The sequence below is a fragment of the Oncorhynchus keta genome, chromosome 18, assembly GCF_023373465.1.
Source record: "Oncorhynchus keta strain PuntledgeMale-10-30-2019 chromosome 18, Oket_V2, whole genome shotgun sequence".
Classification (NCBI taxonomy): Eukaryota; Metazoa; Chordata; class Actinopteri; order Salmoniformes; family Salmonidae; genus Oncorhynchus; species Oncorhynchus keta.
In genome coordinates this window covers 2213990-2241816 of record NC_068438.1, presented here as the reverse complement: position 1 = coordinate 2241816, position 27827 = coordinate 2213990, and the positions used below count along the sequence as shown (strand labels likewise).

At 43.2% G+C, this 27827-nt stretch overlaps 1 protein-coding gene across 1 annotated transcript; it reads left to right on the top strand.

Moving 5' to 3' along the window:
• Positions 1 to 218: 218 nt before the first annotated feature.
• On the top strand, positions 219 to 27669 carry LOC118397039 (ATP-binding cassette sub-family F member 3-like). Its single transcript, XM_035791446.2, has 21 exons — positions 219 to 384; positions 11233 to 11380; positions 11762 to 11838; positions 12113 to 12168; positions 12314 to 12411; positions 16690 to 16812; positions 17288 to 17554; positions 17716 to 17796; positions 19092 to 19151; positions 19460 to 19516; positions 19748 to 19770; positions 19899 to 19954; positions 20589 to 20789; positions 21002 to 21078; positions 21316 to 21360; positions 21465 to 21597; positions 21997 to 22085; positions 22195 to 22286; positions 22909 to 23041; positions 26315 to 26402; positions 26630 to 27669. Exons 1-21 carry the CDS (start codon positions 312 to 314, stop codon positions 26786 to 26788), a joined length of 2136 nt encoding a protein of 711 aa, XP_035647339.1. The 5' UTR covers positions 219 to 311; the 3' UTR covers positions 26789 to 27669.
• Positions 27670 to 27827: the final 158 nt, after the last annotated feature.

The window sequence follows — 27827 nt, the reverse complement described above, 5'->3', positions numbered from 1 at the left end:
AATAGGATCTAGCTAGCTCGTGCTTGTTCTGCCAACTATGACTAATTTGTTTCCATTCGAAACGACGGGCTGTGATCTATGTTAGTTCAGTTATAATTAACTTTGATGTCATTACATGAGAGGTTGATGGAACCAAACACAAATTAGAGGTGAAGGGAACAAACACAAATTAGAGGTGGAGGGAGGTAAAAGCTGAAATCATAAAATCGCATTAAACAAAATACTACAATACCCACAATGCATAGTTTGCGGACATGCCTTGACGCACATTGTGTGCACATGCGCTGTTCTTGTGGAAGAGCCGGTGTATCATGGCGACATACGTGGATATTCTGAAGAGCGAGTTTCCCGAAATTGACACCGAAGTGTTCGAATATATCACGGGTAAGAGACTGTAAATTAATGGAGATGGTGTGTAGATCCCGTACACTTTAAAATGCCACGGGGCTTGACGAGTGGCGGACGACTTCTTTGCCACGCGAAGTAACGTTAGCTAGCATAGCCGTACCACACAGCATTGAGGCACAGTCAAGGGGGGGGACTATCTAACGTTAGCCTACACGTAACATGCCGGTAGTTAGCTAATAATCGGCCTATTTGAACCACTAACCAGATGAGCTAGGCTAGCCAATTTATTGCCTTCAATTAATAGCCAACAAAATGTGTACGTTTACCGGCATGCAATAATAATAATTAAATGGACTAGTAATATTGCGATTTTTCATGGGCCCAAAGTCGCAAAACAAAACGGGAGTTAAAACAACCTCAGCCTAAACCTGAACAAGGAGAGGGGTGGGCTCAGGGAAGTGAACGCGTAATTTATCAGTGTATTGGGAGGTTGGGGGATTGGATATGAACCCGGACTGCGTTTCACACTCAAAGTAGACAGCCCTAAACCATCAGCCCTTGGGGGTATCCCCTCGGCCATATGTCGTCGGTCCAAATGATTAGCCAAGCAAGGGAAGCATGCAAAGTAAGCCGCTCAGCCCTCGTTTTTAATGGAGTTTGCGAGTGTACAATCATGTTCACTTCAGGGCCTAAAACGCCCCATAATTCAATTCGCCATGATTGTACATCCGCTAAGAAAATTCTGCCAAAACATAAAACCTCAACATGTAGTCAACTTACAAGTGTAAGTAAAAACTAATGTAAATAAGTTAGAAATTGTGCAACTAATGCACAAAAGTCCCATAAAAGTCATGTTTGGTTAGCTTTTGGAAATTGTGGAAATAAAAGTTTTTCCTTCTTCAGAAGTAACGAGGCAGGCTAACTTTAGTTAGCTAATTAATTTGCTAGCTATCATACAGTAGGCATATTAATAATTATATAGTTAATATACACTGCTCAAAAAAATAAAGGGAACACTAAAATAACACATCCTAGATCTGAATGAATGAAATATTCTTATTAACTACTTATTTCTTTACATAGTTGAATGTGCTGACAACAAAATCACACAAAAATGATCAATGGAAATCAAATTTATCAACCCATAGAGGTCTGGATTTGGAGTCACACAAAATTAAAGTGGAAAACCACACTACAGGCTGATCAAACTTTGATGTAATGTCCTTAAAACAAGTCAAAATGAGGCTCAGTAGTGTGTGTGGCCTCCACGTGTCTGTATGACCTCCCTACAACGCCTGGGCATGCTCCTGATGAGGTGGCGGATGGTCTCCTGAGGGATCTCCTCCCAGACCTGGACTAAAGCATCCGTCAACTCCTGTACAGTTGGTGGATGGAGCGAGACATAATGTCCCAGATGTGCTCAATTGGATTCAGGTCTGGGGAACGGACGGGCCAGTCCATAGCATCAATGCCTTCCTCTTGCAGGAACTGGTGACACACTCCAGCCACATGAGATCTAGCATTGTCTTGCATTAGGAGGAACCCAGGGCCAACCGCACCAGCATATGGTCTCACAAGGGGTCTGAGGATCTCATCTCGGTACCTAATGGCAGTCAGGCTACCTCTGGCGAGCACATGGAGGGCTGTGCGGCCCCCCAAAGAAATGCCACCCCACACCATGACTGACCCACCGCCAAACAGGTCATGCTGGAGGATGTTGCAGGCAGCCAAACGTTCTCCACGGCGTCTCCAGACTGTCACGTCTGTCACATGTGCTCAGTGTGAACCTGCTTTCATCTGTGAAGAGCACAGGGCGCCCGTGGCAAATTTGCCAATCTTGGTGTTCTCTGGCAAATGCCCAACGTCCTGCACGGTGTTGGGCTGTAAGCACAACCCCCACCTGTGGACGTTGGGCCCTCATACCACCCTCATGGAGTCTGTTTCTGACCGTTTGAACAGACACATGCACATTTGTGGCCTGCTGGAGGTCATTTTGCAGGGCTCTGGCAGTGCTCCTCCTTGCACAAAGGCGGAGGTAGCGGTCCTGCTGGGTTGTTGGCCTCCTCCACGTCTCCTGATGTACTGGCCTGTCTCCTGGTAGCGCCTCCATGCTCTGGACACTACGCTGACAGACACAGCAAACCTTCTTGCCACATCACGCATTGATGTGCCTTCCTGGATGAGCTGCACTACCTGAGCCACTTGTGTGGGTTTTAGACTCCATCTCATGCTACCACTAGAGTGAAAGCACCGCCAGCATTCAAAAGTGACCAAAACATCAGCCAGGAACTGAGAAGTGGTCTGTGGTCACTACCTGCATGAACCACTCCTTTATTGGGGGTGTCTTGCTAAATGCCTATAATTTCTACCTGTTGTCTATTCCATTTGCACAACAGCATGTGAAATGTATTGTCAGTGTTGCTTCCTAAGTGGACATTTTGATTTCACAGAAGTGTGATTGACTAGGAGTTACATTGTGTTGTTTAAGTGTTCCCTTTATTTTTTTGAGCAGTGTAATTAGACATGCAATCATATTTGAGTGCATATAAAGCACACAAGCTACCGGTGGCTGTAAACACAATCATCGCAGGATTAACAGTGACAAATGTCCTGGCAAGGGCGGTCCATTTAAAAAATAAATTCCTCGCCCCTTGCCCAACAAGTGAATACTCGTCAGACGTCATGGTGTGTGGTCCAAACACTTAAGACACACCCTCAACCCTCAAATTTGATGGACACTGATAAAGTATCATGACGTCTGACGAGTATACACTTACACTTCCAAACTTTCGAGTGGTGTCTCCCAGTGGTGCAGCGGTCTAATGCACTGGATCTCAATGCTAGAGGTGTCACAACCGTTCCTGGTTCAATCCCGGGCTGTGTCTCGTCCGCGGTCGAGATTCCAATAGGGCGTTAAATTGGCCCAGCGTCATCCGGGTTGGGGGAGGGGTTGGCCGGGGTAGGCCGTCATTGTAAAATAAGAATTTGTCCTTAACTGACTTGCCTAGTTAAAAATAAAGGTTGAAATAAAAATAAATATGCCCGTATCTCAGTGAACTAATTTAGACTAAAAGCCAATTAATGCTTAATCCAAAAATCTGGTCGCTGGCTCCAAATGGCGGTTATGACAGAGGCCCTTCATCAATCTACACACAATACCCCATAATGACAAAGTAAAAACAAAAATATCACATTTACATAAGTATTCAGACCCTTAACCCAGCGTATTGTTGAAGCACCTTTGGCAGCAATTACAGCTTCTATTCTTCTTGGGTATGAAGCTACAAGCTTGGCACACCTGTATTTGGGGAGTTTCTCCCATTCTTCTCTGCAGATCCTCAAGCTTGGTCAGGTTGGATGGGGAGTGTCGCTGCACAGCTATTTTCAGGTCTCTCCAGAGATGTTTGATCGGGTTGAAGTCCGGGCTCTGGAAAACATCCCCACGGCATGATGCTGCAACCACTACGCTTCACCATAGGGACGGTGCTTGGTCTCCTCCAGATGTGATGTTGGCATTCAGGCCATAGAGTTTAATCTTGGTTTCATAAGACCAGAGAAACCTGTTTCTTACCTTTTGGCAAACTCCAAGTGGGCTGTCATGTGTCTTTTACTGTTGAGTGGCTTCCGTCTGGCCACTCTACCATAAACATCTAATTGGGAGTGCTGCAGAGATGGTTGTCTTTCTGGAAGGTTCTCCCATCTCCGTAGAGGAACTCTAGAGCTCTGTCAGAGTGACCATTGGGTTCTTTGTCACCTCCCTGACCAAGGCCCTTCTCCCCAGTTTGTTCAGGCAGGTCAGGAGGCCAGCTCTAGGAAGAGTCTTGGTGGTTCCAAACGTCTTCCATTTAAGAATGATGGAGGCCATTGTGTTCTTGGGGACCTTAAATGCTGCAGAATTTTTTTGGTGCCCTTCCCCATATCTGTGCATCGACACAATCCAGTCTCGGAGCTCTACGTACAATTCCTTCGACGCATGGCTTGGTTTTTGCTCTAACTTTCACGTCAACTGTGGGATCTTATATAGACAGGTGTGTGCCTTTCCAAATAATCAATTGAATTTACCACAGGTGGACTTCAATAAAGTTGTAGAAACGTCTCAAGGAGGATCAATGGAAACAGGTTGCACCTGAGCTCAATTAGTCTCATAGCAAAGGGTCTGAATAGTTATGTAAAAAACGTTTTCAGATTTGTGTGTTTAATGAATTTGAACACATTTCTAAACCTCTGTTTGCAGTGTCATTATGTGGTTTTGTGTGTAGATTGAGGAATTTAATTTAAGTCTAACGTATCTGAATACTTTCCGAATGCTCTGTGTACGTGGACACCCCTTCAAAGTGGTGTATTTGGCTATTTCAGCCACACCCGTTGCCTACAGGTGTATAAAATTGAGCACACAGCCATGCAATCTCCATAGACAAACATTGGCAGTAGAATGGCTTTACTGACAAGCTCGGTGACTTTCAACGTGGCACCGTCAAAGGATACCACCTTTCCAATAAGTAATTTAGTCCAATTTCTAATCAGTAAACTGTAAGTAAACTGTAAGTGCTGTTATTGTTAAGTGGAAACGTTTAGAAGCAACAACTGCTCATCCAAGAAGTGATAGGCCACACGCTTATAGAACGGGACCACCGAGTTGTGTCCTCGGTTGCAACACTCACTAGTTCCAAACTGCTTCTGGAAGCAACATCGGCACAACAACTGTTCTTCGGGAGCAATGGCCGAGTAGCTGCACACAAGCCTAAGATCACCATGCGCAATGCCAAGTGTCGGCATTTGTGGTGTAAAGTTCGATTGGACGTTGGAACAGTGGAAACGAGTACTCTGGAGTGATGAATCACGCTTCACCATCTGGCAGTTCACTGGACAAATCTGGGATTGGCGGATGCCAGGAGAACACTACTTGTCCGAATACATAGTGCCAACTGTAAAGTTTGGTGGAGGACGAATAATGGTCAGGGGCTTATTTTCATGGTTTGGGCTAGGCCCCTTAGTTCCAATGACGGGACTTTGTGGCAAACGGAAAGCATTCCCAGAACATTTGCAGGCTGTTATATCAGCAAAGGGTGGACTAACTCCATATTAATGGAATGAGAGATTTGACGGGCAGGTGTCCAAATACTTTTGGTAATGTAGTCTTGTCTTTTTTTTGTTGCATTGGCTGCGTCTCAATTCACTGCATCTGCCTATTTCGCAGAGCTAGAGTGGTGTTTGTCAGACCATGAAACATCATTAAAATCAGTATTCTCACAAAATCGTCTGGAGCGTCTTGGAACTCATCTGAAGTCGGTACAGCCGATCTGCCAACTTCTGTCTGTAGCGTCCGTATAGTTTGGATTACACACTAATATGACCATTCTGTGCAAAGGTGAGACTCACACAAAAATGTACATGTCGGTTGTTTTGCTCATTTCAAAGTCCCCGGTACCAGTTGAAAAAGTTAATGGAAGTGTATATAAGGGACTGTTTAGTGCCAAAAATAAGGAGTTAAAATATAGATATTTTTGATACTATAAGGGGTCTTAAAATTCCAAATGAAATAGCAAAAATAACCTTCGTATGACCATAAAACAATTCTATATTGCTTAGTTGAACCCCTCAGGCATAGACTCTTCATGGTTAAAGGGTAACTACACCCAAAACGGCTCCTAATGTGGTTTAAAGGGATTATTCAGGATTTTGTCAGTAAGGCCCTTTATTAGGGCCCTATGAACTCCTTTTTTCCCCCGAAATGACCTTTTTTTTTGTTATTTTTTTCTGATTTCTGTGATTTACGCACATTTGATCATCAGATAGTGTGTCTAATAATGTGAATAAATAAAAAAGCAAACATTGAATAAGATATAACAGCAAATGTGTAATGATGCAATACATTGCACTATTCTTTTTATCAAGGCAAGTGCTTCAATACAGAGTTCTACTAAGTGTTTCATTATAAATGAAAAAAGTAATGCAAGAATCTAGGAAACAACGCAGCAAGAAATAGGCAAAACCAAGAGTTACACTTGTGTAACTTGCATTCATTGTTTTTGTAACATAAAGTGCTTCACATAAGTGTTTCATTTACAATTAAAGAAAGATTCATGCAAGAATCTAGGAAATAATGCAGCAATAGGCAAACTCTATGGGACTATCTTATGAGCTCCTATGTCTGTCCATTTCCATCTATCACAGACATCTCTATTGAAGTACATGATTGTCAGCCACTTTGTGTTGAGCTCGGTGAGAGCCTCGCTTGTCTCTGAGTAGAGTCTTGTATTTGCTGAAACTCCTCACAGTCGACTGAGCTGACTGTAGGGCACTTCAACTTCTGCAGCTGTTGGGAATCTTGCACTCAGGCCCCTCCAGTAATCAGCAAGCTCCAAAGCATATGAGGTCTCCCTGGACACAGTGCTGATAGGCAATCCATTCTTCACTGAGCTCTGTTGAAGGGCTTGCCATGGGTTTCAGTTGTGTGTAGACTTCAATCTGCTTTTCCATGGCTGGAGCCTGCCTAGGATCGAACACCCTAGCCAGCCTGTAGACCTCTCTGGCTGGATGTATGTCCCAGTGCTTTGACAACTTTGAAGGCCAAGTGGAATGCATCATGGAGATGGTCAAGCACCTCCCTCCTCTCTCCAATCCCCATCTTTCTCAATAGCTCATCTGTCTTGGCTCCATACCCACATGTTTTTTCCGTTCCATTCACTAGGTAAGAGCCCAGATCCTCCATGACATTGTAAGCAGACACTGCTGTGGGACGGTGGGTTCCTTACAGGATTGACAGAGCTGTCTTCAGTTTGGAGCAGCCGTCCGAGAGGAAGGTTATCTTGTCAGTGAGGGCCTTTCCAGCTGGCTGAGGATGTTTGTAACTGCCTGGGATGATGACTTTTCTGCCAACAAAAACTCTACAGATGAACATGCTCTGAATGGTACTTCACTGCCTCAAACCAGCTATTCCATCTGGAGGTCACTGCTTCAGGAGGAGCCTTGGCCTGCACAAACTCCTTCATAATGAGGAAGCTCACCTATCTTCTCTTTCTGGCAGGCTTCTTGAAGGAGACAGATCTCATCCATGTCACAAGAGATGCAACTTCAGAGAAGTATTTGTAGCGCTGCCAGGTCTCACCCACCAGATTGATGACATGGCAGAGACAGGTTACATGGACACTGTTGGGCATCACTCCTATCAGAACCTCATTGTATGTCTTCAGGCAGTAGGAGACATTATCTGTGACCACTTCCCAGACATCATTCAGATTCAGATCGTTGCTGTGGAGGGAGGCTAGTGTTGCTTGGGAGAACATTGAGTAGTTGCATCTGTCCATGAAAATGACATCTGCCAGAAAGTACTGGTTTTCAACACCTGCAATGAAAGATAAGGAACAACTTTATGTTTTAACCTAAAATAATATTGTGACTAAATAAGTGTTATTTAAATTAAGTATTAACACAATATAGATACAGCGATAGTTAGCTAGATGGAGAGGCAGACTGCTGCTGACAGAATGCATCGCTATATTTCACCACGGAAGCTCATCGTTTGGAATAACACAATTTGCATGTGGACAATTCACATTGCAGAATGTAAATGTAGGTTATTGCAACTGTATATTAATAGGTTAAGTTCAACTCACCAATGACAATGTTTAGAACGCTGCAATCCCTTTGCATCTGTTGTCTCGTCAACAACCACCGCAAACTTCTTCCCGCTGATCTTCTGTCGAACGGCAGTCATATGTCGGTCAAACATACGGGGCAGGTGAGTTTGACGGAGGCTGCTGTGATTTTCGGGCAACGCTCCTCCCTGTTTGAAAAGCTTTTCTAAGGGGATGTCAGACTCGGCGCACACAGTCACAAAGTACCGAATAAATGATCGTCTTGAATCTGCTGATGCTCATTACACTGGTAATGGTGGTTTTAACACGGTGCTTTTCCTTGTTCTTCACATGGGCTTTAGGCTTTAAGTAGTCCTCACAAGGATTTTTACGCCTCCAATCATTAGTATGTTGACAATTTGCCTAACAGCTTATCCCTGACTCATGATATTCCTTTGGGTATTGCTCTGCTCTGAATTTAGGGGTTAGGGTTGAATTTCCGTTTTTTTGGCGACTTGGCTGGTTACGACAATAATTAGGCCTACTTGTGATTATTAATACATTTCAGCGTAATTATGGAAAATTCTTCAATATTCCACGTTTTACTGTTGATTCCATTTTTATGACCAAATTCCGCGATTCCGTCTTCATTTTCCGCATCACGGAACTCATAGGGCCCTACTTGTGGATACCATTTTTGTGTCTCTTTGTACAGTATGAAGGAAGTTAGAAGTTACGCAAGCCAATGCTATATGTGATATAACCATAGAAACTGCCACCATGAATTTAACTAACCTGTTTTTGGTGACACCCTTTTCACCGAATTGAGAAAGAAGAAGCATCTTAGAAATGCCTTTTTCCAGAAACGGACATTTCTAACATAGTGGGGCAAAAAAGTATTTAGTCTGCCACCAATTGTGCAACTTCTCCCACTTTTAAAAAGATGAGAGAGGCCTGTAATTTTCATCATAGGTACACTTCAACTATGACAGACAAAATGAGAAGGAAAAAAAATCCAGAAATCACTTTGTAGGATTTTTAATGAATTTATTAGCAGATTATGGTGGAAAATAAGTATTTGGTCACCTACAAATAAGCAAGATTTCTGGCTCTCACCGACCTGTAACTTCTTCTTTAAGAGGCTCCTCTGTCCTCTACTCGTTACCTGTATTAATGGCACCTGTTTGAACTTGTTATCGGTATAAAAGACACCTGTCCACAAACTCAAACAGTCACACTCCAAACTACTATGGCCAAGATCAAAGAGCTGTCAAAGGACACCAGAAACAAAATTGTAGACCTGCACCAGGCTGGGAAGACTGAATCTGCAATAGGTAAGCAGCTTGGTTTGAAGAAATCAACTGTGGGAGCAATTATTAGGAAATGGAAGACATACAAGCCCACTGATAATCTCCCTCGATCTGGGGCTCCACGCAAGATCTCACCCCATGGGGTCAAATGATCACAAGAACGGTGAGCAAAAATCCCAGAACCACACGGGGGGACCTAGTGAATAACCTGCAGAGAGCTGGGACCAAAGTAACAAAGCATACCATCAGTAACACACTACGCCGCCAGGCACTCAAATCCTGCAGTTCCAGACGTGTCCCCCTGCTTAAGCCAGTATGTGCCCGTCTGAAGTTTGCTAGAGAACATTTGGATGATCCAGAGGAAGATTGGGAGAATGTCATATGGTCAGATGAAACCAAAATATAACTTTTTGGTAAAAATTCAACTCGTTGTGTTTGGAGGACAAAGAATGCTGAGTTGCATCCAAAGAACACCATACCTACTGTGAAGCATGGGGGTGGAAACATCATGCTTTGGGGCTTTTTTTCTGCAAAGGGACCAGGACGACTGATCCGTGTAAAAGAAAGAATGAATGGGGCCATGTATCATGAGATTTTGAGTGAAAACCTCCTTCCATCAGCAAGGGCATTGAAGATGAAACGTGGCTGGGTCTTTCAGCATGACAATGATCCCAAACACACCGCCCGGGCAACGAAGGAGTGGCTTCGTAAGAAGCATTTCTAGTTCCTGGAGTGGTCTAGCCAGTCTCCAGATCTCAACCTCATAGAAAATCTTTGGAGGGAGTTGAAAGTCCGTGTTGCCCAGCAACAGCCCCAAAACATCACTGCTCTAGAGGAGATCTGCATGGAGGAATGGGACAAAATACCAGCAACAGTGTGTGAAAACCTTGTGAAGACTTACAGAAAACGTTTGACCTCTTTCATTGCCAACAAAGGGTATATAACAAACTTTTGTTATTGACCAAGTACTTATTTTCCACCATAATTTGCAAATAAATTCATTAAAAATCCTACAATGTGATTCTTCTGGATTTGTTTTTCTCATTTGTCTGTCATAGTTGAAGTGTACCTATGATGAAAATTACAGGCCTCATCTTTTTAAGTGGGAGAACTTGTACAATTGGTGGCTGACTAAATACTTTTTTGCCCCACTGAACTTGAGGTGAAAAATCTATGCCATTGGTTTGTGTGGGGCTTTCCTGTAACCCCCAGTAATGGACACCAAAAATCTTTGTACACCAGCGCATGGAGTTGTCAAGAGCACAAACAGATCTGGAACCAGGCTAAGTATAGCTGCTTACAAGACTGCTTCATGATAACATGTTGCGTAGTGTCCCTCAGTGTGTTACTTTGTCTGAGAATCTACAGGTAAGATTGATCCTGAGCCATGTTCAGTAGCTGAAATTTGCAGTTAGAAATCTCATGAAGTGGTGCAGTGGTCGAAGACACTGCATCGCAGTTGCTAGTTGTGCCACTAGATATCCTGGTTTGAGTCCAGGCTCTGTCGCGACTGGCGAGACCCATGGGGTGGCGCACAATTGGCCCTGCATCATCCTGGTTAGGGGAGGGTTTGGTCGGCAGGGATGTCCTTGTTCCATCGCACACTAGCGACTCCTGTGGCGTGCCGGGCGCATGCACGCTGACACGGTCGCCAGATGTACAGTGTTTCCCCAGACACATTGGTGTGGCTGGCTTCCGGGTTAAGCTGTCATTGTGTCAAGAAGCAGTACGGCTTGGCAGGGTCATGTTTCGGAGGACGCATGGCTCTCGACCTTCGCCTCTCCCAAGTTCATTTGGGAGTTGCAGCAATGAGAGAAGACTGTAACTACCAATTGGATACCACGAAATTGGGGAATGAATGAATGAATAGAACCAACGTGTTTCCTTATTCTACATGTCAGAGGGCCTGATTAGCATTTCTCTATCTGAAGGCTCTAAAAGCTGCACCCTTCTAAATGCTCCTCTGATTTCTAGCCTGTGGCATTCCTCTGTGATAGGTGTGTTGGACTGTGGAGGGGTGGAGTTTGAGGATGGAGAGGAGGTGTATGATGCGATTGGAGGGCTGTTGCAGGGGTCGTCGGCTGACTGTAAAAACGAGGATGACATTCGGGACATCTGTCAGCAGATGTTCAACACTCTTAAACTGTAAGTGCAACACACACACACACAACCTTACCACTGATAAAAAAAAAAGTATTTATTAAGCCCTTCTTACATCAGCTGATATCTCAAAGTGCTGTACAGAAACCCAGCATAAAACCCCAAACGGCAAGCAATGCAGGTGTAGAAGCACGGTGGCAAGGACAAACTCCCTAGAAAGGCCAGAACCTAGGAAGAAACCTAGAGAGGAGCCAGGCTATGAGGGGTGACCAGTCCTCCTTTGGCTGTGCCGGGTGGAGATTGGACCCAGAGACCTCTTTCACAACCAATGTACAACACAAAGACTAATTGTCACACACCAAAAGCTAATATTTTATGTATTTCCGCTTGCTGACTCATCAAAAATATACTTGTCTTTTCCATCAGGAGTAACGGCCATGCCGCTTCAAAGCAAGTGCTGCTCGACGCTCCGGTGCGGTTGTCTCAGATATCTGCAGAGTGTGGTGAGTCCCTTGTCTGCAGGGGGACTTAGGTATTCCTCTATGTTAGCTTTACGGTCAATGTTTGATATTAATTTTGATAGCCTGTTGACATGTATTCTGTTTTTAGCCTTTTAAAAAATATATATTTTATTTTTTATTATACATCTTTCCCGTCCACTACTGCTAGTACTTCCTATTTTCTCTACCCTTCCTACCCCCTCTCCCATGTCTTTTTAATATCCTCCCTGACTTATTGTTGCGTCTCATTCCACTCCTTCTGTCTTTCTCGCCTCAGTATCTGTCACTAACGATGTCCAAGGGATCTGGATGATGAAGAGGGGCCAGAATACAGTAAAGTATTTTAGAATAATATTTGTTGCATTGTAGCTTCTTGTGTATTATGTTTTTTGTCGAAGGTTCAAGTCAGCCCTGTAGCTATGTTATTCTCCTGTCAACTTCATCCACTTTGTCTTCTTCCACACACACACCACCTCAGACTGTGGACGCGAGGAAGCTAGAGAAGGCCGAAGCCAAGCTGAAGCAAAAACAAGGGAGAAGGAATGAACGGGATTCGCAAAAAACGACTAATCCACTGTGAGTTTCATATGCTTTTCATCTATACCCGAAGACTATGCAAACAGTTTATCATTGGCAATGGTGGAAAAAGTACCCAATTGTCATACTGGAGTAGAAGTAAAGATATCTTAATAGAAAATGACTCAAGTAAAAGTCACCCAGTAAAATACAACTTGACTAAAAGTATTTGCTTTTAAATATACTTAAGTATCAAAAGTAAAAGTAGATATGTTAAATTCCTTTATATTAAGCAAACCAGATGGCACATTCTTTTATTTTTACAGATAGACAGGGATACACCAACACTCAGACACCATTTACAAATGAATCATTTGTGTTTCGTAAGTCTGCCAGATCAGAGGCGGTAGGGATGACCAGGGATGTTCTCTGTTTATTGAGTCCTCCAGATCAGAGGCGGTAGGGATGACCAGGGATGTTCTCTGTTTAGTGAGTCCTCCAGATCAGAGGCGGTAGGGATGACCAGGGATGTTCTCTGTTTAGTGAGTCCTCCAGATCAGAGGCGGTAGGGATCACCAGGGATGTTCTCTTGAGAAGTGTGAGTTGGACCATTTTCTTGTCCTGCTTTGCATTCAACATGTAACAGGTACTTTCGGGTGTCAGGGAAAACGTATGCCGTAAAAAGTACATTATTGTCTTTGGGAATGTAATAAAGTAAAAGTTGTGAAATATATAAAAAGGATAAAGAACAGTAACAACTCCTTAATTAAGAATATTATAACAATATGGAAGCAAATGAAATATATTTTACAAGAACCAGAATCAGAACATTATGGCATAATCCTTGGATAGCTTTTCAGAATTCATCCATTTTTAAATTTGTTCACATGGAAAACCAAAGGAATGGAAACCGTAAATGACTTTGTAACAGGAAATACATTTTTTTCCATGACAAAATGTCAAAAGTAATTTTGAACTCAACAAAAATATAAAAGCAATATGTAAAGTGTTGGTTGCATGAGCTGAGAATTCATCTCAGAAATATTTTCCAAAAGTTTATTTCTTTATTTTGCGTACAAATTTGTTTACATCCCTGTTAGTGAGCATTACACCAAGATAATCCATCTGACAGTTGTGGCATATCAAGAAGCTGATTAAACATGATCATTACACGGGTGCATCTTGTGCCGGGACAATAAAAGGGCTCCCTTAAATGTGCATTTTTGTCACACAATACAATGCCACAGATGTCTCAAGTTTTGAGGGAGTGTGCGATTGGCATGCTGACTGCAGGGATGTCCTCCAGGGCTGTTGCCAGATAATTTAATGTTCATTTTTCTACCATAAGCTGCCTCCAACATCGTTTCAGAGTATTTTACATGATGTCCAACCGGACTCACAACTGCAGACCACATGTAACCATGCCAGCACACGATCTCTACATCAGGCTTCTTCACCGGTGGGATAGGGTGGGGGTTCTGAGGAGTATTTCTCTCTGTTATAAAGCCCTTTTGTGGGGAAAAATGTATTCTGATTGGTTGGTGCTGGCTCCCCAGTGGGTGGGCCTATGCCCTCCCAGACCCACCCGTGGCTGTGCCCTTGCCTAGTCATGTTAAATCCATAGATCACGGCCTAATGAATTTATTTCAAATGACTGATTTCCTTATCAATTCTAATTCAGTAAAATGTTTGAAATTGTTGCATGCTGTTTTTTAAAATATTTTTGTTCAGTGTAGATAGTTTGGAATACAATGAAACTTAAATTGCAACACAATTTCGATTTGCAATCTTTTGGACATCAGAACAACCTTGAGGGAATCTTATGAGTAAGTAAAGGATGTTCATAGGATAGGGAAGATATACTAAACCTTGCAGGGAGAATATCCAACTGACAACCTATTAGAAAAAAATGTAAATGATTGGAACCAAGATTTAAAAAGAACTGATGTTAGTACAAAATGGAGTGGAAGTTGGAGCATAACTAACTAAATGATTTTAGTATAAACTAATGTATAGAATATATTATACGAGACATAGTTCACATTCTACAGCACAACAGCAGAGTCCTGTCTATAGTAAGACTCATAATAAGTCAATAATCCATGCTATCTGGGAATGCTATTAAGTTTGAAAGTTGTGAGCGGAGCTAGAAATATTAGTGTAAATGTACTTTTAATCCATCTGTCTGCATATTTCAAGACATTACATACAGGGGAGGTAGTGAGATGCACGATTCTTTTCTCATCACTGAGAAGAAAAAAATAAGGTTACTAAAAACGTAGACGTCAATCAATCCGCCATCATTGACACAGTGGAAAACATCTAAGGATTTCTTATTGAAATATTGAAATAGCCTGAGGAAAAACAAGTTGGTATAATTTAAGGCCAAGTGACAGGATAATGCAGGCAATAGGGATGGGGGGGTGAACATGCGGGTCTAGGCAGAAGATATGTAGTCATTGTATGTGTCTGTAAGTTGTCGTTCGTATGTATACGTTTTTTTTTTTTGTGGAATGTACAAAAAAATGTATGTTCAATACCAGTCAAGTTTGGACACACCTACTCATTCAAAATATATTTTAGATTCTTCAAAGTAGCTACTCTTTGCCTTGACAGCGTTTCACACTCTTAGCATTTTCTGAACCAGCTTCACCTGGAATGCTTTTCCAATAGTCTTGAAGGAGTTCCAGCATATGCTGAGCACTTGTTTGCTGCTTTTCCTTCACTCTACAGTCCAACTCCTCCCAAACCATCTCAATTGGTTGAGGTTGGGTGATTGTGGCCATCTGATGCAGCACTCCATCACTCCTCCTTGGTCAAATAGCCCTTACACAGCCTGGAGGTGTGTTGGGTCATTGTCCTGTTAAAAAAATCAAATTATAGTCCCACCAAGCGTAAACCAGATGGGATGGCGTATCACTGCAGAATGCTGTGGTAGCCATGCTGGTTAAGTGTGCCTTGAATTCTAAATAAATCACTGACAGTCACCAGCAAAGCCCCCACACCACCACCTCCGTGCCTACACATGCGGAGATCATCCATTCACCTACTCAGCGTCTCGCAAAGACACGCCGGCTGGAACCAGAAATCTCAAATTTGGAATCATATTGTGGAAATGACAAGATTGTTATAATGCTGTTATTGCATCTAACGGTTGTTTTATGAAACAGAATAAGGGGTTGTTAGAATGCTCATCTGTGTGTGTTCTACTGAGGATGGGCCTCTGGAAGATTTACCATGTCTTTGGGATTCCGCGTTCCAGAGCATGAGTTAATGCATGAGTTGATGAGGACACGCAGTTGATGTTGAGATGTGTCTGTTACTTGAACACTCTGACGCATTTATTTGGGCTGCAATTTCAAGGGCTGGTAACTCTAATGAACTCTGGGTCTTCCTTTCCTGTGGCGGTCCTCATGAGAGCCGGTTTCATCATAGCGCTTGATGGTTTGAGTCTGCTCTTTCAAAGTTCTTGACATTTTCTGCATTGACTGACCTTCATGTCTTAAAGTAATGATGGACTGCTGTTTCTCTTTGCTTATTTGGGCTGTTTTTGCCATAATATGGACTTGGTCTTTTACCAAATAAGGTCATTTTTTTGTATACCGCCCCTACCTTGTCACAACACAACTGATTTGGCTCAAACCCATTAAAAAGGAAAGAAATTCCGCAAAGTAACTTTTAACAAGGCACACCTGTTAATTGAAATGCATTCCAGGTGATGAACTCGTGAAGCTGGTTGAGGGAATGCCAAGAGTGCAAAGCTGTCATCAAGGAAAAGAGAGGCTACTTTGAAGAATATAAACTGTTTTGATTGGTTTAATATTGTTTTGGTTTCTACATGATTCCACATGTTAGTTCATAGTTTTGATGTCTTCACTATTATTCTACAATGTATAAAATAGTACAAATAAAAACCCTCGATTGAGTAGGTGTGTCAACTTTTGACTGGTACTATATATATATATATATATATATATATGTGTATGTATGTATGTATGTGTGTGTGTGTGTGTGCGTATATATGTGTATATGTGTATATATATGTGTGTGTGTAAATAAAGTACAGATGCCCCCCCAAAAAATGGTTTAAGTAGTACTTGAAAGTATGTTCACTTAAGTACTTTACACCACTGATCATTGGTTTGGTATTGCGATTGCAAAATACACTTTTCCATTCATCAATGTGTGATGAAGTTTGGTAATACTGTCAGACTGATGTTTCACCTCTCTCTCCCTCTTACACCTTCTTCTGTATTTGCTCTCTGTACTTCTATCTCTTCGTGTCCCTCTGTGTCTGTCTCACTCTGTCCTTATCCCCTCTGTCTCTGTTTGTCTCAGGGTACTGGAGGAGGCATCAGCCAGCCAGGCCAGTAGCAAGAAAGACAGTCGCGTCGACTTGTCCGGGAAGAATCGCAGCTACGATATTCGCATCGAGAACTTTGATGTGTCGTTTGGCGAGAGGTGAGGGTTTAACCCCATCCCTATTAAGTGCACTTCTTTTGACAAGGGCCAAAAGTATAGTAGTGCGCCATATAGGGAATAAGGTGCCATTTGGGATGAAACCATACTTACGCTTTCTCCTACTGTATCCAGCACTGGAGCAGGTGATTCATTCTAATTAGCATCATGCAATGTTGTTAGCTGGACACCGTTTCCACTGGTATTTACCTTGCATGTAAAAGGCATTGTTGTGGTTATGGTCGCTACTTTCTGCAAATGACTTAAGAATTCAACACAACTACCTGATATAAAATGGTGAGTAGCAGTGCTTGTTTAATAAATCACAAACTGAGTAAATCAAGTTATTACTGTGTAATTACAATTTTATGTAATTTCTTAATACTAGAGAGACAAAGAGTAGGCGAGAGACACTTCTTAGTCTCTACCATAAAGCAATATGCAAGCAACTTGTCTCTCTCTCGCTCTGTATTTCCAGGTCTTTGCTGCAGGGGGCGGAGCTGTCTCTGTCAACAGGTCGCCGCTATGGCCTGATTGGCCGCAACGGCCTGGGGAAGACCACGCTGCTAAAGATGCTGGCGAGCCGCAGCCTGCGTGTCCCTGCCCACATCACAATCCTGCACGTGGAGCAGGAGGTCGCTGGAGACGACACAGGGGCACTTCAGAGCGTGCTGGAGAGCGACACGGTCCGGGAGGGTCTCCTGACAGAGGAACGCCTGCTCAATGCGCGCATAGCCAACGGAACGTACGTCAGTCTTACTTGCCCAAATTCTCCCCGAAGTTGGCAACGGAGGGCTCATATTGGAAGGAGTCAATCCTGGCAGACTTAAATGTTATTGTTGCAGGAATTTTAGATTTGAAACTGCAATAGTCACTTAACTCGCAGTTTATTCTATTCCATGTTAGTGCTGAAGGAATGGAAACTGTTCGACTGTCGGAGATCTATGCTAAACTGGAGGAGATTGAAGCAGACAAGGCACCTGCCCGGTAAAGAGCCACACTTAACATGTCTGTATATAATATATCTGTGTTTGTTACATTAGTTAGGGATGCACGATATATCGCTGAACATATCGGAATCGTACAATATTAGCTAAAAATGCCAACATCGGTATTGGCAGATGACAAGTTTAACAGCCATGTTAAAAATCGATGTCAAAGCTACCGTGCGTACCTATATAACGTGACGTAATAACGCCACGTCAAATTTTGCGCTACACAGCCCACAATGCAAAGCAGCAGCTTTCCTGGGGTCGAGCAACATTAAGGAAGTTTATACAATTATAAAACATTATAATACATTTACAGATTTCACAACACACTGTGTGTCCTCAAACCCCTACTCCACCACTACCACATAGTATTCCATACCTAGCCCACAAAATGTCTGCTGTGTGGATTAAGCAGTCAACAAGTCCAGCAGTCATTTGAAAGAGTGTGAACAATTCAGCGAGACAACTCAGGCGAAATCCATTAATGCCAAGATAATGGACTTCGTTGCCCTTGACAATCAACCGTTCGTTCCCTGTCGTGGGTGATGTCTGCTTTCGCCGACTGAATGAGCGCCGGTACACACTACCAAGTGTGCTATTTTTCAGATGTCACCCTACCTACAGTAATAGCGTCACTGCTATTAGCTTCACGACATACTGTGGAACACCGTTTGAATCTTTGCATGTCAAAAAAGATACAGTAGCACTGTCAAAGCTGTACAAATTCTTATTTACAATGACGGCCCGGACGACGCTGGGCCAATCGGTCATGGCTGGATGTGATACAGCCTGGATCCGAACCAGGTACTGTAGTGACGCCTCTTGCACCGAAATGCAGGGCCTTAGACCACTGTGTCCATGTGTGTTAACTATTTAACTACTGGAACGCTTAAAAGGCTGCAAAAATGTTAAATATTGGTATCGGAGGGGTTTTTGTCAGTGAAAATATCGTTATCGGTGGGGTGCGTTTTTGTCAAGGAAAATATCGGTATTGGGTGGGTTTGGCTAAGAAAATATCGGTACCGGGGTTTTTTTGTAAGGAATTTCTCAATTTATAGGCGAATGTATAGACCATCAATTCAACAGAAGGCCACATTTGTCTTCATTAACTATCGTTTTGTTTTTTGCAAGGAAAGTATCTGTGCATCACTATTAGCAGTTCATTTATATTCATACATATTGTCAATGGTGTTTCTAAAACCGATGACTATGCAGTAGAATTGTAGCCAGGGTGTATCATTTTCTGATTTAATGAGATGATTGATTGATGTTTCTCTCTCTTTTACACAGAGCTTCAATCATCCTATGTGGTTTAGGTTTTTCTCCTAAAATGCAAACGCAGACAACCAAGTAAGTTAGTGTGTGTGTGTGTGTGTGTGTGTGTGTGTGCGTGTGTGCGCGCACGCGGATGTTTAGTTTAGTTTAGTTTATTTTATTTTTACAGGGACAGTGCACATTAATCAACGTTTCAGTAAAAGTGCCGGTTTTAGCCAGCCGGCTAATTTTCAACCGCAGTCCCTGGGCAGGTTATTAAAAACAATTACAATATAGACAATAGCACCATAGACATAGCAACATAGGACAAGCAAGACATAGCATACAGACAGAGCAACATAGAACAAATGTGATTAACTGATCTCTCTGTGTTCTCTTCACAGGGAGTTTTCTGGAGGCTGGAGGATGAGATTAGCTCTGGCTAGAGCTCTCTTTGCCAAGTGAGTTTCTCCTTGTCACTTCTTTTATCCAAAGGACATTCTACCCAATTAAAATACAAGGACAGAGATATTACAATATTGATGTACATTTATAACTCTTATGAGCTGTTTCCTGAATCTCAATTTATAGACCATCAATTCAGCAGACAGTTTATGAAGACAAATGTGGCTCTGCTAAAGGCTAGCTTCAACTCTCCAAATAATGTGTGTATTTTTCATTCCTTTTTTTAGGCCTGATCTTTTGTTACTTGACGGTGAGTGATTAAACCACATTAAGTATTTTTGTATTGAGTATCTTTGAACAGTTTGACGGTGTCCACTAGTCAGTGCAAAATGCCCCTTTGACTGACTGTCTCTGTCTTTCTGTCTGTTTGTTTCTCAGAGCCCACCAACATGTTGGATGTCCGAGCCATTCTTTGGCTGGAGAATTACCTGCAGGTAGGTTACTCCTGCTTACCGACACACTTAACATTGCATGCCAAATCCAATCGGGTTCCCTTCTCCCCAAAGTGTGCACATTCTTACTACAGTATTTAAAAGCATTGGATTGGTGAAAGCATGGGCAAGCGTGGACTAGAGGGGCTTTCCGTCATATTTCTTACACCAGTCCAAGGCAAGGGTTCTGAATGACTGGACATTTCAGGGAGAAGTGTGAAGAATAGGAACAAATGGAAGTTTGCATTGCTAGATTGGGGTGGGTAATTCTGATTTGCTGTCAACTTCTGCCTCTGGGGGTGCTCTTGAGCCAAAAATGGGTCCGGCAACAACAAAAAGAGGCTCTGCTTAATTGGCAGGAGGGGCACACCCGTCAGTGACGCATACATAGTTAGCTTCAAATGGATTGTTTGCTTTCACCACTTATGAAAGTGTGTGCACTCGTTCAATACTTCCTACAAACCTACATTGGATTGGTGGAGGTATTGGTTAGGTGGAGTTACCACCATAATTTCTTATACCACTTATTTTCAGTGAATTGAAGTGAACGAATCCTCCATTGGGAGGATGGAGAGATAAAGCATGAGCAACAAGTTCAACTTCCATATGGCCTGTTTAACTCCTCCGCCCCCCACAGACCTGGCAGACCACCATCCTGGTGGTGTCCCACGACCGGAACTTCCTCAACGCCGTGGTGACTGACATCATCCACCTGCACTCGCAGCGGCTGGAGAGTTACCGCGGCGACTACGAGAACTTTGTCAAGACCAAAGAGGACCGCCTGAAGAACCAGCAGAGGGAGTACGAGGCCCAGTTTCAGTACAGAGAGCACATCCAGGTTAGGAGCCCACACACTGGCTTAAACACACCGTCCTGCGTACATACAGACAAACTAAAAGCCCTATGGCAAGTGTAATAACAATGCACTTTCTCAGCATTTATCTTTGCTGATTAGTGTTTGTTTATTTTAGATCTTGATATGCCTATTAGAATATATATTATAGTGTCTACATTATAATTGTGGATTGATCCCCTCCCTCTGTGTGCCAGGTGTTTATCGACCGGTTCAGATACAACGCCAACAGAGCGGCACAGGTGCAGAGCAAACTGAAGCTCTTAGAAAAACTGTGAGTAACCATCTATTTCAAAATAAGATAACATGCGCCCCACCCTGCTTTCTCTCATGTCGTGCTCCCTTGGGAATTACAGCCTGAAAGTCCAATTCATTGTAAAGGATAACTTCCGTCTTGCCAATGCATGATGACCTCTGCGTGTTTGTTTGCCTGTGCACAGGTAATGGTCATTGTAAAGAATATCTATTGTTGTCTTCCATTCCCTCACTACTCTTCTCTTGTCTCCTGCAGGCCTGAACTCAAACCTCTGGAGAAGGAAACCGAAGTCACCTTAAAGTAAGAGACCGCTCCTCCTTTCCCGAATGAAGTCAGGTTTCAATTCTCATATTAATCTGAGCGCTAACGTGCGTACGTGCGTGCGTACGTGCGTCTGTCCACAGGTTCCCTGATAACTTTGAGAAGCTGTCTCCCCCGGTGCTCCAGTTGGATGAGGTGGAGTTCTACTATAACACTGACCAGCGCCTCTTCACACAGCTGTCTGTGTCTGCAGACCTGGAGTCTCGCATCTGCATCGTACGTATTAATCACACTGCTCTCAATCCTGATGACTAGTTCTAAATCACATGCACTGCTAATAGTTAGGGGTGCACAGATGTGATCATTCTGGGTTGATGCCAATATTTTCTTTGCAATATCGACTGATTCAGAATTTTTTTTTATTTTATGGCTATTTTTAACCATTCTAGCACAGATCTGAACTGCAAACAAGTTTCTATGTTCATAAGGCTAGCAAGAACATATCTTCGCCCCCACATCGGGTCACTGATATATTGTGCATCCTTTAATACTGTACTTTAAATCTGTGAAACACTTCCACAGACAATGCTCTGTGCAACCTTCCAACTGCTAAAGTAGTACCTACAGTCGATCTCTCTCTCTCTCTCTCTCTCTCTCTCTTTCTCTCGCTCTCAGGTGGGTGAGAACGGGGCGGGTAAATCCACCATGCTCAAGCTACTGATGGGAGAGTTAACGCCTGTCAACGGCATCAGACATGCCCATCGGTGAGGTTCCATGCTTGACGTCAGCCATGTTCCTCTGCTGCTAGTGTGTGTCTCAGTGGGTGTGCGTGCAGGGAAGTAAACAACAGCTTTATTTCCCTTTCTCGCTCAGGAACCTGAAGATCGGTTATTTCAGTCAGCACCACGTGGATCAACTGGACCTCAATGTGTGTTCAATTGAGCTGCTACTCAACAAATTCCCAGGTGACCACCACCACCAAAACATACAAATACTTATTACTATCAAAGCCTGGGCTTGTGTTCATTAGGCACCAAATGCAAAGGAAACTGATTGGAACATGACTACCTGGACTTGGTCCAATAAGAAATGCCCTGTTTTTTTGTTGCCTACCCTAATGAACACGACCCTGGTGGTTGTTACGGATCCCTGTAGATGGCATAGCTGACAACGTCACAAAGACAATGCACACGCTTCAATGGTGTAAAAGGCAGTGTGTTGTGATTCTGGATGGCCAGATAGCTCGCAAAAATGACATAAAAGCTGTCGTGAGGAATCGTAGGTAGCTCTTTTCAGCTAGTTTTATCTTGTTCTTGAGGTGTTTTGACTGTCACTATATGCTAATATGACTCAAATTTGCTAGCTAGCTAACCAACAACTGTAAAGATGTATTTGAGAGAAGTGAGCAAATGTATTTGTTTTCAATAAACATTGGAGACTAAATCTATTTTACGTGCTGACAACAATCTAAACCAACCCTGTCTGTTTGGGCCAATGTTGCTTAACAACCAACCCATCTATACCCTGCAATCTTTAATTTGTAACCCCTTTTCTCTCTCTCGCTCTCTCCTCGTCCCTCCCTCCCAGGTCGTAACGAGGAGGAGTACAGGCACCAACTGGGTGGCTATGGGATAACCGGTGAGCTGGCAACTCGGCCGGTGGCCAGTCTGTCAGGAGGGCAGAAGAGCCGGGTGGCCTTCGCTCAGATGACCATGCCTTGGTAATGCCTTTTCATTATTACACTTCATGACTGCAATATTTCACATATGATTTCTCACAATGTCAGATGGTAATTTTATGGTAGTGAATTGGTTTTAGTTGAGTTGAAAAAACGTCCTTGTACAAGCAGTATACAACTTGACCATGATGTCTAATAATGGGATTACATTTCTCTATCCTTCTGATGCTAATCCGTCTCTGTGGCCTTTTCAAGAACCCATGGTAGTTGTTGCAAGAGTTGTGGTGATAAACCCGGTGTCCGGCTTAAATTCCCTAATGGCCCCTCATACCACCACGGCCACCTAATTATCATCCCCAGCTTCTAGTTGGCTTGTTCAACCTCTCCTCTCCCCTGTAACTCATCCACGGGTCGTTGCTGTACATGAGAACTTGTTTTCAACCAACTTACCTTGTAAATAAGAAATATACTGCCCTGATAACACTAGGAACAGAACTGGAGAGAGAGGACATGAGAACACTATTCATTTAGAGAAGTGATAACACTAGGAACAGAACTGGAGAGAGAGGACATGAGAACACTTCATTTAGAGAAGTGGTAACACTAGGAACAGAACTGGAGAGAGAGGACATGAGAACACTATTCATTTAGAGAAGTGGTAACACTAGGAACAGAACTGGAGAGAGAGGACATGAGAACACTTCATTTAGAGAAGTGATAACACTAGGAACAGAACTGGAGAGAGAGGACACGAGAAACGCTATTCATTTAGAGAAGTGATAACACTAGGAACAGAACTGGAGAGGGAGGACACGAGAACGCTATTCATTTTGAGAAGTGATAACACTAGGAACAGAACTGGAGAGGGAGGACATGAGAGAACGCTATTCATTTTGAGAAGTGTCAAGATCCTATTGATGAGATGGTTATAATCCGCCGCAGAATTTATTATTAGGGTTGCTGGCAGTGAAGCACCCCTAATAATATTGTTGGAATAGCTCAATGCCCGATTGGTCAAAAAAATGTAGACTTTGGCGGTATCAATGTATATCAAAACCACTACTACTAGGTGGCGTTGTATTAAGTATTCAGAGTCTAATGCTCAGCCCCACCACCCCGTTTGACATATAACCACAGAATTTGGTATATCAGTGTTTCTCATAAGGAACGAAATTTGCTTCAAGGACCCATGAAGTCCGCCATATTGAATTTTCCAACATGTTGGATTTTTTAAATCAAATCTTCTCATGAACCATATATCCGGTTGACTTGACTCAAAACTCAATGTATGTCTTTACAAAGTTTGAAAAAAGCAATATGTCAAAAGATGGAAGAGAAAATGGCAACTTTGTAAAAAAAAATTAAAAAAAATGAATAACTTGTCTTCGCTGTATCACCTTTAAACTGATTAAGGCTCTTGACGACTCTAGTAGGAAGGTGTATTTCAAAACAGGTGTTAATATAAAAACCTCCAACAGCTAGCATTTATGCTAAAACAAGATTCTTCAAAGAAGGTCAAGAGATTTGGCGATTACGGCATTTGTTAGTCCCAAAAAAGTTTGCAAAGAAATAATTGCTACGTCAGTCATTTCATGATGCTATAAATAATTTATTATTATTACACTGCTCAAAAAATAAAGGGAACACTTAAACGACACAATGTAACTCCAAGTCAATCACACTTCTGTGCAATCAAACTGTCCACTTAGGAAGCAACACTGATTGACAATAAATTTCACGTGCTGTTGTGCAAATGGAATAGACAACAGGTGGAAATTATAGGCAATTAGCAAGGACCCCCAATAAAGGAGTGGTTCTGCAGGTGATAACCACAGACCACTTCTCAGTTCCTATACTTCCTGGCTGATGTTTTGGTCACTTTTGAATGCTGGCGGTGCTTTCACTCAAGCATGAGACGGAGTCTTACAACCCACACAAGTGGCCCAGGTAGTGCAGCTCATCCAGGATGGGACATCAATGCGAGCTGTGGCAAGAAGGTTTGCTGTGTCTGTCAGCGTAGTGTCCAGAGCATGGAGGCGCTACCAGGAGACAGGCCATTACATCAGGAGATGTAGAGGAGGCCGTAGGAGGGCAACAACCCAGCAGCAGGACCGCTACCTCCGCCTTTGTGCAAGGAGGAGCAGGAGGTGCACTGCCAGAGCCCTGCAAAATGACCTCCAGCAGGCCACAAATGTGTCTGCTCAAACGGTCAGAAACAGACTCCATGAGGGTGGTAAGACGGCCCGACTTCCTCAGGTGGGGGTTGTGCTTACAGCCCAACACCATGCAGGACGTTTGGCATTTGCCAGAGAAAACCAAGATTAGCAAATTCGCCACTGGCGCCCTGTGCTCTTCACAGATGAAAGCAGGTTCACACTGAGCACATGTGACAGTCTGGAGATGCCGTGGAGAACGTTCTGTTGCCTGCAACATCCTCCAGCATGACCGGTTTGGTGATGGGTCAGTCATGGTGTGGAGTGGCCCTCCATGTGCTCGCCAGAGGTAGCCTGACTTCCATTAGGTACAGAGATGAGATCCTCAGACGCCTTGTGAGACCATATGCTGGTGCGGTTGGCCCTGGGTTCCTCCTAATGCAAGACAATGCTAGACCTCATGTGGCTGGAGTGTGTCAGCAGTTCCTGCAAGAGGAAGGCATTGATGCAATGGACTGACCCGCCCGTTCCCCAGACCTGAATCCAATTGAGCACATCTGGGACATCATGTTTCGCTCCATCCACCAACGCCACGTTGCACCGCCGACTGTCCAGGAGTTGGCAGATGCTTTAGTCCAGTTCTGGGAGGAGATCCCTCAGGAGACCATCTGCCACCTCATCAGGAGCATGCCCAGGCGTTGTAGGGAGGTCAAACAGGCACGTGGAGGCGACACACACTACTGAGCCTCATTTTGACTTGTTTTAAGGACATTACATCAAAGTTTGATCAGCCTGTAGTGTGATTTTCCACTTTAATTATGAGTGTGACTCCAAATCAAGACCTCTATGGGTTGATAAATTTGATTTCCATTGATGATTTCTGTGTGATTTTGTTGTCAGCACATTCAACTATGTAAAGAAAAAAGTTATTTAATAAGAATATTTCATTCATTCAGATCTAGGATGTGTTATTTTAGTGTTCCCTTTATTTTTTTGAGCAGTGTATTTAGTGAACACTTGCACAGTATTTTGAATTGTTACATGTACAAGGATGTATAATGCTTCAATGCAGCTGTCTCTTTCAGCCTGCTCATAAACCAGCATCCTGTTTCATTGCTGCTTGCAGCTATAATTTGTCTCTTACTCACGTTTTCTCTCTCAGCCCAAACTTCTATATCCTTGACGAGCCGACCAATCACCTGGACATGGAAACGATCGAGGCGCTAGCGAAGGCGCTCAACAAATTCAAAGTAAGCTTGTTAATTAAACTAGAAGTTGCTGAGAAAATGTCTTTATTTAGCTCACAATGTTAATCAATAGACTAAATCTGGAGAAAACTTATCCCTGAAATCGGTTTTCTTTAAACAGCCACTACAAGCTTAATTTGGCTAACAATCAATGGAAGTGATAGCACTTGAACACTTGGAAGTTTTAATGTGCATATATGCCCCTTTTTAAAACTCTATCCTCTCCTCAGGGTGGGGTGGTCCTTGTCTCTCACGACGAGCGTCTGATCCGGATGGTGTGCAGAGAGCTGTGGGTCTGTGAGCACGGGAACGTGAGGCGAGTGGAGGGGGGCTTTGACGAGTACCGGGATATCTTGCAGGAACAGTTCCGCAAGGAGGGCTACCTGTGAGGGACAGGAAGGACTTTCCAAAACCTACCACCCCAGGCAACTTGCCCATTACGCCAACTATGACAGACATGCCAAGTTATCAATTGACTTCAACCCCAATAACCTAAAGCCCCCCACTCTCTATTTCCCGACTGCCAATCATCATCCTCAGAGTGAGAACTGAGTTTTACTGGCTGCTTTCCCATCATCCTCTCTGCTCCCCCACACCACCGTTTGTGTTTTGTTTGCCATTTAGCTCGGCCCGGCAGTTCAAAGTGACATACTCTAGTCTATTGTCCTGAAGCAGGCAGGTTTTAGGCTACATGGAGTACAAACTCTGTCCAAATGGAATGTCAATTGTGCGTGCACTCTGTATACTCAAACTGCTCCGGCCTCCCCACTCCCAACCTTCCTCATCATAATAGTTGGAGCTGGTTTAGTTCACTTATAGTCAAGGAGGATAGTCCATCTTGTGAAGGTGGGGGTGCTGTACCCTCTAACTGTTAACCCCATGTGGGCAGCCATCTTGGAATAATGCTACATCCTTTTAGCTCTTAGTAATATCAGTTTAGGGCCGAATATGTACATCAGAAAATTAACAAAACTTCTCGATTTCTTAATCCGTGTCGAATATGTGTGCATGTGTTTTATGTGATTGAGTGGGAGAGAGAGAGAGCGAGGATACATTTCAAGTGCATATGGATTGATTTTTCTCCTGAACATGTGTGTTCTTGGAAGGAGAGGGAGCATCTCTTTTGTCAGTGGAACCCGGGGTGAAGCTGAAATGACTCCCTGTTCCCAACATAGTGTAGTATTTTGGCAACTAGCCAAAATGGTGTCATTTCAGACACCCCTGGTCTTGTTCATTAGGCACCAAACTAAATAAAACAGTCTGAAACAGGGAGGGATTACGTGAACTTGTCCTATAAGAAATGCTCATTTTCTGTTGCAAAATGTTTCCTGTTGCGTGCCTGAATGAAGACAATCCTGGAAACATCCATATCTGTGTCAGCATGGGAAACCACCAGCACAAAAACAATGATTTCTACAACAGCAGCAG